This window comes from Ovis aries, chromosome 16, assembly GCF_016772045.2.
Source record: "Ovis aries strain OAR_USU_Benz2616 breed Rambouillet chromosome 16, ARS-UI_Ramb_v3.0, whole genome shotgun sequence".
Taxonomy (NCBI): domain Eukaryota; kingdom Metazoa; phylum Chordata; class Mammalia; order Artiodactyla; family Bovidae; genus Ovis; species Ovis aries.
In genome coordinates, this window is record NC_056069.1 from 12,590,390 (window position 1) to 12,603,099 (window position 12,710).

Consider the following 12,710-nt stretch of genomic DNA (forward strand, 5'->3'; position numbering starts at 1 on the left):
GGAATACTGCAATGGGTAGCCATTCTCTTCTCCGGGGGATCTTCCTGACCTAGGGACCGAACCCGGGTCTCCTGTATTGCAGGCAGATTCTTTACCATCTGAGCCAACAGGGAAGCCCCTTCCTGCCATGAACTGTCACTAAGTAGGGATGTTGAGAAAGTCCTGACCTGTTACAGCTCTCTCTAAGGAAAGGGTTAGTTTCCAGCATAACCAGTTTTTGAAAGTTAAAGAACAGGTCACTGATGTGAGCAGGGGATTCGGCTACAGGGATGCCCAAGAGAGCCTTGAACAGCTTCAATTCATGGCCCACAAGGGATCCATCTGTTCAGCCAGTTCACAGAAGCCCACCATAGCATCCTGATCGGGTGGGCCAATGGGTGTGGCTCGATTCAAACTTTAAGTTCAAAATAATTAAATCTTAGAGGAAATCTGTCAGAAACATAGTGAGAGATTAACTTGGAGAAAAGTAAAAGAGAAAAAAAAGTTTTGGCTGATCAGCAGAGGCTCCCGCAGGCAGCTTGTAAGCCCATTAATGACTTGGCCCGTGTCCTGGGTGTTTACGGATTCACAGCTTGTTTAACTTCTTGTATATTCCCAACCATTCCCCAAAGTGTGATATACCTCATTTACTATACAGTGGTTTAATTGCACTATAAATGAGTTTACTCAACCAATTAGAACTCCATATATAGCTAAGATATTTGCTCAAATTTTATAAACGTGCTTCACCGACAATCCTATGCCAGAATTTCACTTCCAATAAAATCAAGCAGTGCTCATACCCACAGATCCCTTAAATCAAAGTTCAGTCTTCTTTCTAATTAAAGAAGAAATCCTCAGAGGATCCCCAGAATGAAAATGGACTAAAAACCAACAATATATAAACAAAACCCACAAACAACTACACGCTAAAAACGATCTTCTTAGGCAGAAGAGTTTCAGTGAGGTCCTTGAAAAAAATAAAACAGTGCAAAAAACAACAACAACAACAAACATCAGAAAGCATTTATAAGCCATATCAGGAAGTATGCCATTTGACATAATCCTGGAAACAAATCAGTGGAGCACAGAAAGAACTCACAAATATTTAAGTTCTTCACTAAGTTAATGGTGTGGAAAATATTAGAGGTGAAAAAAATTGTAAGAAGAAACATCCCTTGTGGCATAACAAAAATCGTTTCTATCTCATCTGCTCGTGTGTGTGATAAATGGCAATAAATGTCTAGGGATGGTTTATTGCCCTCCACCTACAGATGGAATTGAGATTAATACTTAATTAAACTAGAGTTCTGGGCTGTCTAAAGTGGATCAGGACACAGTTTGTGTATGAATTATCCTTCCAAATTATTAGAAACTCAAGAAGGATCTTGTCAGTATTGACCTTATGCCATGAGAAAGAAACTCTGTGTCTATAAAACTGAGTCAAGGAAGGGGCACCACTAATATGATCAGACTATAGCATACAGGCCAATTGAAAAAAAAAAATCTGGTGTAACAGAAAGACAAAGAATTGTATTACTTTATATTTTCAATCAGCCTTCTTATTTAAGTTCTTCTCTTCCAATGCTGACTGCTGGTCAGGCAGGAAATATTGGCTAATTCTCAAGAAGAAATGCTATAAATGAATTTATATGTATTCAAATATATATATATATACACAAATATACAGCCAGATGTGTATCTGTATCTATATATCTACACAGAAACAGACATATGCAAAAATGTTCCCTTACTTTAGAAATTTTTGCTTTCTAAAGTCTTTCTCTCCAACTCTCTACAATAATTCCCACCCATGTCACTGGAAATATTTTCTGATGAGGTATCCAATGAAAAATGATTTGGGCTTCACCTTATACCCATTAATGAAGGAGCAGTGATCTGAAAACTAAAGTCCCCAACAATATCTATTTGGCATAAGATCAATGTGAAGAATATATTTCTTAGGTGTGTTAAAACACAATAGTTTTCTTGAATTACTCACCCATAGGCTCCGTTGCTGATCAATTTAATCGTTTCAAAATCACTTTCCCGAGGTTTCCTTCGAAGTTTCAGGGAAGCATTAGAGCTCTTGGAGACAAAATATAGATGTTAAAAAAAATAGCGCAGAATTTAAGAAAATGATTTTAGCAGCAAAATAACTAATATCTGAATTAGATGCTCTCTTGTTTAATATGTTAAAGTTTAGTGTTACAGCCAAAGGAACCTGGCGGACAACTTTAAAGATCAGCCTTCCAGAGCAGCGCTGATGAACTGTTCCTCAGGACAGTGGTTCAGTGTCACCGAAGTGAACCTCACTTCCGGGAGACAGAGGCACCAAGGTTTTGAAAATTTCTGATTTTAATTCACCTCTGTAAAGTATTCAGGTGAACCTCATCCTAGTCTGTTAAAGTCTTTAAAGTCATCTTAAAGTTTTAAGATGTTAAGTCCAAAATGCCAAAGCTTAATTCTGTTTTTAGTCAATCAGAATAGAATGGGCTGGAGTGGCTCTATGCAGGCTAGTGGATCATGTGACTTCTCTGCCCCTGACCCAAAGCATGTCTATTTCACTCCTATGGCAACCTTTCCTGTCTGGAGAAGGTAGCTGGCAATGACTGGGATGGCCAAGAAGAGCATGCCTGTCTTTCTTTACTTCCATTCACTGTAAGTCTTACCATGGTTTAGATACCAATTTTCAAAAAGACAGCCCTTTTAAAAGTTCAGCTCAAAGAATAAACAGTGTTTTGTTTTTCTACAAAATCGTCTCACGCTCCATATATCTTCGCACTGAGAGGGAGTTAACAGTCATTTTGCTTCCTCTGCAGAGACCAGAATCCCCTCCTCATAATTTTGGAAGAACCTCCATGACTCTGAGGAATCCTGTCCCACTCAGAGATGGTACCCGCTGACCTCCTGCCCACCATCCTTGGAAGACTTAGACTGACCTCCCCACCTTCCTCAACCCGGGGTTCTCTCACCATCCAGGATGACTTCAGCATCTACACAGACAGCTCACCAAACAACCTGGTCCGGCCCTACCTGGCCTCCTCATCTCAAACAGCTCCCTTCTCTACTTCTCCCTGGCCTCTGGCCACAGGACCTGGGTCTACTCATCCCTGCCAGCACTCTACCTCAGGAAACATAATCCAAGGCTGGGACCACTTACTTGTTCAGCCACCCTACTCTGACTGCTCTCCACAGCTCGGGCTGCAAAGACCCTGAACCAATCTCTTGTCTCATTAATTCTTCCTCACCTACTCCCGTGCTGCTGCTGCTAAGTCACTTCAGTTGTGTTGGACTCTCTGTGACCCCACAGACAGCAGCCCAACAGGCTCCACCGTCCCTGGGATTCTCCTGGCAAGAACGCTGGAGTGGGTTGCCCTTTCCTTCTCCAATGCATGAAAGTGAAGTCGCTCAGTCGTGTCCGACTCGCAGTGACCCCATGGACTGCAGCTCACCAGGCTCCTCCTTCCATGGGAGTTTCCAGGCAAGAGTACTGGAGCCTACTCCCATGAATGACTCCCTAAGCCACCTAGACCATCCTTCAGAAACTCTCCCTTTGAGGGCTGGAAGATCCCGCACCTTACACACAACTGCCTGCTAGATGGCTCAAAGGAACTTCAGCTTTAGTGCATTCAAAATTCTGGCAGTTATAATGAAACTAATTTAAAAGTTGCCTTTATTTAGCATTCACAACATGATGCTGTCCTAACTATTTCACACAGACTACCTCAGTTAATTTTTCATATATATTTTATAGATGAGGAAACTGAGGTATAGAGAGATTCCCACAGCTAGTGAGAAGTGAAGGCAGGCTTGAAATCTAGCAACCTGATTCCAGAGTCTGGGCTTTCCATCCCCCAGGCTACACAGCTGCCCCTCTCTCCTCACCACCCCTGACACTTGGGGGTGGCCCATCCTGGTTCCTCTTCCCCTGATCACAAATAGGAAAGATGGCATCAGCACGAGGACCTCTCACCAGTGCCACTGCTGCAGCCTTTTACATGGCTTCCCCAGGGTGCCCCCTGCCTGCTCCCTTCACCCCATCTATTTCCTGCACTGCGATCAGTGTGACTTTCTTCCCGCTATAACTACTAGGGTCATCTCCTTTCTACTTGTCCCCACCCCCCCCCCCCACACCACAACACACACACCTTTCCTCTACAGCACCACAACTTCCCACTATTCTTCGAAAGAAATGATTTGACACAGATGAACTGCAAGGAGGTCTGTGTCCAGTTTTAAGCAGAGCTGGAGAGTTTTAACGTGAAGCTGAAGGCTACTCGGTCACCACCACTCTAAAGCCCTCAGAAGCACTCTCCTATCAGGTGTCTCCTGATGTTTCCTTGGCCTGGAATGTTCCCTCTGCCCCTTCTCATCCTAGTAACTCCTCACATGTCAAGCATCCCTTCTTTAGGAGATCTTTCTGGACTGGCAAGATGAAGGTAAATCTCTTTATGTTATGTTCCAGGAACACGTGGCCCTTTTTCTTCATCGCTCTCCTTCAAGTTTCTCATTTTGATCTTTTTGTGCATGATTTCCTTGTATTAATTTGTTTCTCTTTGAAGAGAGGAGCTAAAGTTGTATACCTAGTACCTTGCCTATAGAAGCACAATAAATATGTGTTGAACAAATAAAGTAATTAACACAGCCAAAATCTCCAGATGCTCATAAACAGAAAAACCAACACCATGCTTCATCAAGAAAGAGACTTACACTCACGGATTCATCTGTTTCTGGTGTTTCTGCTGTCCCGCTATCATAGTTTCCCAGTTGAGCCATTTCTAAATTAAAAAAAAAAAAAAAAAAAGGCAAGATTTAAGAGAAACAGGACTATTGCAATTGGATGGGAGAAAGAGCCTGATGCTGGGAGGGATTGGGGGCACGAGGAGAAGGGGATGACCGAGGAGGAGATGGCTGGATGGCATCACCGACTCGATGGACTTGAGTCTGAGTGAACTCCAGGAGTTGGTGATGGACAGGGAGGCCTGGCATGCTGTGATTCGGGGGGTTGCAAAGAGTCGGACACGACTGAGCGACTGAACTGAACTGAACTATGCTATTAATAAAACCAAAGAAAAAATATTTTCTTCAATATTAAAAAAGGAAAACTTTACTTTATACTCCAAGAGACACATGGGGAAACCTTAAATCCAAAATGGCAAGAACTAACAACTGATGTTTTGAAACTGTTCATTACATGCCCTTTTCCCAAGAACCGCATTCCTTATGAACACTTAGACATAATCCTACTCAGAAGTGGGCCTCTGCTCATGCTGGCAGGATTCACTAGCAGGTTGACACAATCACCACAGCGTGGAAGGGGTTTGGAGGGTTCAATGACTATGCCTGTAAACAGATACTCAAGAGAGGCAAGTTTCCTAGGCTCTGATGGGCATCAGAGATGTACTGACTATAGCTCAGAGACTGAGTCTCAAGTTGTGATGAGCCACCCTTTGCTCCATTCCTTCACATGCACCGAGAGCAAGCATTCCTAGTACATAAGAATTTGCAATTTGTCAGAAAGGAAGCAACAGTAATTGTTAAGATGAGTTTGGAGTTGAAATGACTTGAGCTACCACCACTAAGAGCACTTCCTAGTGAGTTTTTAACCTTGGGCTCTTTCTCTGTAGGATGGAAACAATACTGTTTATCTCAGTTTTTTATGAGTATGACAAGTGACATGCATGTAAAGCTCTTAGCATGTTAACTAACAAAAATTAAGTGCTTACTGAATGTTGATTGTTATTTATTACTATTAATTATATCATGTAAAGTAGTCAGTTCTGGATGCCACATGCTTGACACCAGTCTAAATTCCACCCTAGTGGTCTATTTAAGAGACAAAGCATTTAATTGCTCAACCAATACTGGAATGCATCCCTGAGTTTATATAAGTAAATGAGACAACCTAACTCATTTAATGGTTTGTTTTGATTTTTATATTTAAGAAGAAAAAAATGAAACATGCTTTATTAAAAAAAAGAACATGAAATAATTTTCTCCAAAACTTTGATGGGGGGTTATCTCTAAGCGGCAGGATCACAAATAATTTTAAAAAATCAAACAAGTGTAATAAAAGTTACAATATTTAGCTACATATTTTTGTGTGTATCTAATGGTATTTCTTATGCTCTCAGAATTTCATGTATTCACATTCTTATAATCATCCTTTTCTTGGGGGAGATTACACGTAAAAGATATGAAGCAAAGCAACACTAGAGTGTTGCCTTTAAAGAAAAAGTAACTCCAGAAATTGAAATAACTGGAGATTGACACTATACCAGATTGACACTTATAGGGGAAATCCAGGAATTAAAAGTGAGCTCAGTAAAAACTGTGTGCTTTCTTTGTGTCATTCAAATGGTCAACATCCTATGTGGCTAGCACTGTGACTTTATGGACTAGGAGTTAAATTATAATGTATTCAATTGGAGGGGCTCAAAGTATACATTTGTGTGTCACGTTTGACTGTCTGAAATCCTATGGACTGTACGCCACCAGGCTCCTCTATCCGTGGAATTCTCCAGGCAAGAATACTGGAGTGAGTAGCCATTCCCTTCTCCAGGGGATCTTCCCAACCCAGGGACCGAAACTGGGTCTCCTGCACTGCAGGCAGATTCTTTACCATCTGAATCATCAGGGAAGCCCCAAAACAGCAACAGCAGCTAACACTTATTAAGCATTATTATACATCTTGGGTGCAGAGGTGAACTCATATAATCCTAAACAACTGTATGAAGAGGTGCCATTATTCAGTTTTTCGGGAAAGCACTGAGGCACGAGGACACTCATCACAGCGTGATCAGGGTGATACACCTACGGCGCCGACACTCTGGGCAGTCCCATACAGACCCTCACTCCTAACCCTCAAAAGCCAAGCTTTAGGTCTGCCAGGGTCCCGGATGACAAGAAGGCAAACACATAGATCAGAGTTTGCAATAATCATGTTTCAAGTGATTATGGCAAATAGATTAAAAATTATCCTTGGATCTGAATCCAGAAAATTAAAAAGTTAAAAACAAAACTAGTGATAAATTTGTATAACTAAACATGAAACTTGTCAAAAATCAGTGTTAAACATTTTTTAAGACTATAAAGGTATATAAATGGGCCTCAGATTATTCCCCTACCAAAGGTTCAGTCTACAGCGATATTTCCTGCCGGGTAAGAAAACTGTGAAGAGCTCACTCGGTCTACAATTTAAAGGCTGACACAACCTTAACTCTACCAGCGTGAAGACTCACTATAATGCACTCTGACAGCCTCCCCCACTCCAATTATTTTCATAAAAAAACAAATTAAAAGATGGTTCTGTTTTAAATAGAGTTGCTGCTAAATAACTATTATCTGGGAAATACATATTATTTGTAAGCAGTGGGTAGTAATGGAATGGAACCAAGAGTCAGCTTTTGAAGCAGGAAGCTAAGGCATCATTTTGTAATGCCTGAAGAGATTTTTAAAACTCATCTAAATACCATTAAACATCTGCCCTTTTTATTTCATTGATTTAAACCATTTCTGAAGACTCATGATTCAAAAAGGTAAAGATGGTAATTTAAAAGCCGTGGGGAAAAATCTCTCCCCAGGGAACTTTTCAGAAAAGCAGCCACCAGTCTCCGATAAGTGATGAATCTGTTGTGGTATTGCTTTCAGTACAGTATAAATTTATCTGGCATTATCTCCCCGTAATGCATGCATCATTTCACTGGAAGCAAAGATTCGATGGCCATAAGAGCAGACAAAGCGGGGGAAATAGGAGAGCAGGCAGAGAGCAGCAGGTTCCCAGGCTGTAGATGGGAATGTATCTGTGCCAACAGTTAGCATCATCACAAACAATTTAGCAAGATAAACACTGTTTGCAAAATCAATTTAATGAACCAGGAAGACAATTTTGAATAAAGGAGTCTATGATTGTTTTTGAGTCTTTTCAGGCGGTATATAACCTAAGTGTTTTAAATGACAATCCCAAATAATAATGAACAGGAAAAGGTGGTGACAGGGGTGGTTTGCCAGTATCAGATTTGGAAAAAAAAAAAAAAAAAAAACACAACCCACTAACAGGGTGCCTCCCCTTCTCTGCATTTAATAGCAGTAGACTTTCTTTTTTTTAATCAAGCAGAAATCCTTGCTTAAGTTCTAGAAACCCTCTTCTCTCCAACTGGCTCCCCAGTATATATATAATAATATATACATATTACTATTTTTCATACTTTTCTGAGACAGGTAAGTAAAAATAGATTTATGAACACTGCACCTTACTTAAAGTTAATCACCAGTGATTAGTTATCTTACCCCTCAGTTACATTGAAATGTCACTTTTAAATTAAATGTAATTAATTTCTTTACCAACATTTTAAAAATGTGCACCCCTGAGAAGAATCAAGTAGTGCTTTGCAGGAGAAAAAACACCCAGAGAAGATGGAAATCTAACTCTTCCTGGAAATAAGTTTCAGGCTGAGAAGCCTTCAGGATTTCAAGGTCTCTTCCCCACTTTAGGTAAACACAAAATTCGATTTAGAGCTCTTTCTTTTGGATCACAATTGGCCCCCAGATTTGGCCTTTTCACCAGATAGAGTCAAAACATGAAGAGAAAGGAGAGATGTGCCACTAAGTTCTTCAATGAGGCCATTATGTATACGCAGGTAAAAGGTCAACCCAACCAGGTACCACTCACCTTCCAGAGGATCTTTATTGAGGCCAAGCTGGCTAATGATATACCTGGGAATGTCAGTTTTAATACCCTGTCCTTCTTTGGCATGGCCTTCTGCTGCTTCCAATAGGTAGTAAAATTCTTCAGGATCAAATTCCTAACAGAAGACAAACACAGATGTATACTTCTTTGAGCCAAAATTGTCTAATGGTTTATTACATAAACCCCATTCACAGTGAAATTGCTGGATACATATGGTTATAAGTTATTTATACTGAAAGAAGGCAAAATGATTACTTCATTTAAAAAGCATATAATTTTCAGGTGATATTCAAAGACTAATCATATTGTAAGACATTTAAATACTTGGTAACCTAAAGATAATTTCCATTTTCAATTTCCTTATAAAGTGACTTTGAAGGTACCAGGCTTCACTTAAGCTATCTATCCTACTGAAAATGAACAGGTCTGAATTTTTAATTGTGCCATTTTAGAAAAGCTTTAAAAATCCATGAATCTCTTCCAAAGAGATTCAGTTTCTCTCTCTGCACAAAGAACCTAAGAAGAAGCAATATGAGAATGCATTTTTCTGAAAAGTTTTGAAGGAAACTCCTTTAGTGTAGAGGTGTCCAAAAATATTAGAAAGAAAAATCTCAGAATTACCACTTCTATCATTGAACTCTAAAATTATGGTATTAATATTCACATGATATGAACATTAAGAAAGAAAATTACAAAACTTGTACTTCCAGTTACCTCTTTGTAAAAATTTGGTAACATTCGCTTAAGTAGTTTACGTTTGGCTGGCTGTTGCTTCTAAATGAAAAAGCACACTGCAAATGGAGGAAAGCCAAACCAACGTCCACACTCAGTACCCTAGAACCAGAGGCAAGGCAAGATTGGAACGACAGGCCTAAGATGAATGGCTGGGAGAAATATTCCCCAAAATTCTCAAACTCCAGTTTCATCTGAGCTTTAAACAGCTCAAAAAGCAGCTCACTTGTTTCTATCTTTGATAGGCTACATGGACCTTTACTGCTTCTCTCCTGATTAAGATTGATTACTGTAAAAAAGTCATTTCCTCTTTGAAGGCAACATCTCTCTTTGCATGTCTGCTGCTGTCCAGAGAAGCAAATTTCAATGCTAAATGGTATTTCCCCCCAAACTGAACAACTGCAGGAAGTACAAGCCTGTGGTGCATAATTCAAAAGGTACAACACAAAGAGCAGGGAGAAAACCAGTTTTCCTTCTGCCAGTATCTGGCAGTCACGTGGCTCTCCTCCCCAGAGGCATCCGGAGTATTTTGCTTTCCCTTTATTCTTCCAGAGACACTCAAATGCTGAGTGGTGCTTTTGAGTCTAGAGTCCCCGCATTGATGGAAAGACTTCCTCCACCATACGCCTACCTTTCTCCTCCAGACTTACCCTGTACCACATCTCACTATTATGTGCTGGTATAAGTTTATGAGGCTGTAAACATTTCGCTGGTATAAAAAACCCACAAATCTTAATTACAATAAGAATAAAACCAAAATAATATCACCCAGTATGTATATGTGTGTACATGTACAATTCTGAAAAGCTGTATTGTACGCAGTGTTATAAATATCAATACTCTAATGGCTTATGAACTTAAAAGTGAGTTTTGATACTACTTGAAGCCCCATGAAACTATTCTTTTATTTGAACCCTCATCTTTGTTCATAGTGTTGACTGACATTTCAATAAAATAACATAAAATAAAGATTTTCAAACAGGAAAATAGTCACTGAATAAAGAAAGTATAATTGATAAAACAAACTAATTGTGGAAAGTCTGATTCCTTGAGGTCTGGATAAGGCCCTATTGTATTCTCCAAATGCTGCTGCTAAGCCCTTATTTCAAACATGCAACACTTCAAAAGTAAGAGTTATAACCACAGGTTACCATTTATCCTAGCTCTGATTTCCCTTTCTCTGCATCTTGGCATCTCCAGAAAAGTGAGGCACAGTGAATGTCTTGAATGAGCCCAAAATTATGCTGAGATAAAGTCAAGTGCATTATTTCATGATCAGGTTTTTAGGTTTGACCAGAATGTGATAACGACCATCTCTTAATGCAACACAAGTCCTAGAATTTTACCGAAAACCAGAGAAAGAAAGCACAGATGCTGTCATCAACATTCATGAGTTGCTGTTCCTCTTGACCCTTTCTTGGGCTTTTCTGGTGGGCTTAGACTGTAAATAGTATGCCTGCAATGTGGGAGACGTGGGTTTGATCCCTGGGTTTGGAAGATCCCCTGGAGAAGGAAGTGGCAACCCATTCTAGTATTTTTGCCTGGAAAATCCATGGAAGGAGGAGCCTGGCAGGCTACAGCCCATGGGGTCTCAAAGAGTTAGATATGAATGAGCGACTTCACTTTCTCTTTCTTGACTCTTTCCATTTAGCTCTGTCTCTGAAGCCAAATGCAACTGGAGCTTCCGGGTGGTCCCTGCTTTCCCACAGTTAACAATAAATAACAAAGTCACCTCGAGGAACAACTCACCAGGCACTCTAATAAGCGAGCAGGGCGGGCAATAACAATCAGGATCTTTCGAACTAGTTGTTTAATAAATGCCAGCTCTCCACTATCTGAACGATTGTGAGCCTACGAGGAAGCAATGAAAAGAATGATGAGAGAGTTGCTCCATTAAATGGGAAAGAAAATCAGCAAAGCATGCTAATTAGATAACTGAAAATATTCAAGAACTAAGTGACTTAGAAAATACTTCTAAAAGATTGATAAGCAGACTTTATCTCTGCATAAACGGACACTACTAAACGTCTAGATCTACAAAATGGCTCCATTAGCTACATTTTAATTGCAAAACGTTGATTTATTCTCTGCGTTAGAAACCAAACATTAGGGCTCTTAATGTGAGCCATGAATGAAGGCGACATTAAAGGTTTATGACACGTCAAGTACGTGATACAAGCAGAGTGGAGGGTTGATGAGGAACCTTGATTCTCCAGATGTAACTGGAGAAGCTGTATGCTGCTTATGTCAAATGCTAGGTGAATAATTAAATCAAAGGCAACGTTCCAAAACGTAGGTAGAGAAACTATATACGAGCAAAAACAAAACAGTTAACATTTAAAAGAAAAAAACAGAGAAAATGACCACTGGGGAATGATTATAAAATAAAATGTGTTTAAAGACAACCAACTGGCACTATAACTATAAATCCTGATGATACTCTTTATGTTACACGTATATATACTCCTCTGCCCAAGAGAAAAATTTCTCCAAAAGTCAACAGTTAATCTATTATATGGTGCATTCAGATGGTTCTTTGAAACCCTAAGATTTTTTTCTAATTGCCATGAAACAGCTTTCCAAGTCTATCATATAGAAACAAAATTAAGCGGTGTATTTCAATGCAAATAGCTTCGGCTATGGATTCAAGCCTTCACAAAGAATGCCTATGAAGGAATGAACCACAGAACTTAAGTGCTAATTACAATAATATCCTGATACAGAACTGAGAAATTAAGGAAAAAAACATCTCACAGAGGTAAATACATTTTTATCGTAATTTATAGTAGAATTGGTCTATGACACATTGGAAACTGACAATAAAACCCCAGAATACAGTGTTCACACAAAGATAGTCTGAGAAAAACTGCCTCTGTGGGCTACAAAAGGTTGAAATGTGAGAAATGGGGACAGAGCACAAAACTCTGTTGGGAGGTTTAGATGGGAAGGGGAAGAAAAATAGTGGCTGCTTGTCAGAGAGGACTGTCTCATCTTGCCACAACTAAATTCAGTATGAGCAAGGACAGATGGATTCCTAGAAAACCAGGATGCCAATATTTTCATTCAGTTCCATGCAATTATTTACATAATCATCCTTAGAGAAAACCACCTACGGTTTTATTTACATGGGCATAATGTATGCCGATGGGATACAAAAATACAATATATCCAAATATATAGGCTAAATAGGTTTTACTTGTAGGCTGGGGATGAACAATTTCAATCAGGACAGCAATATTATGCACTAATTCCATCCCACCATGCACACTCCCTTCCTGTCTTGGGTGTTATCAGGAGCTAGGCATGC

General features: G+C 39.7%; 1 protein-coding gene across 12 annotated transcripts in view; it reads right to left on the reverse strand.

Annotated features, from left to right (window-relative positions):
- MAST4 (microtubule associated serine/threonine kinase family member 4) overlaps positions 1–12,710 on the reverse strand; it is a 618,855-nt gene that overhangs the window by 49,160 nt on the left and 556,985 nt on the right. For all 12 annotated transcript variants that reach the window (XM_042233730.2, XM_042233728.2, XM_042233727.2 and 9 more), the window contains 4 exons: positions 11,153–11,254; positions 8,654–8,786; positions 4,693–4,760; positions 1,982–2,067 (listed from right to left, as the gene is read on the reverse strand). In XM_042233730.2, the coding sequence (XP_042089664.1) occupies positions 1,982–2,067; positions 4,693–4,760; positions 8,654–8,786; positions 11,153–11,254 (389 nt within the window). The remainder of the gene's footprint in view (positions 1–1,981; positions 2,068–4,692; positions 4,761–8,653; positions 8,787–11,152; positions 11,255–12,710) is intronic.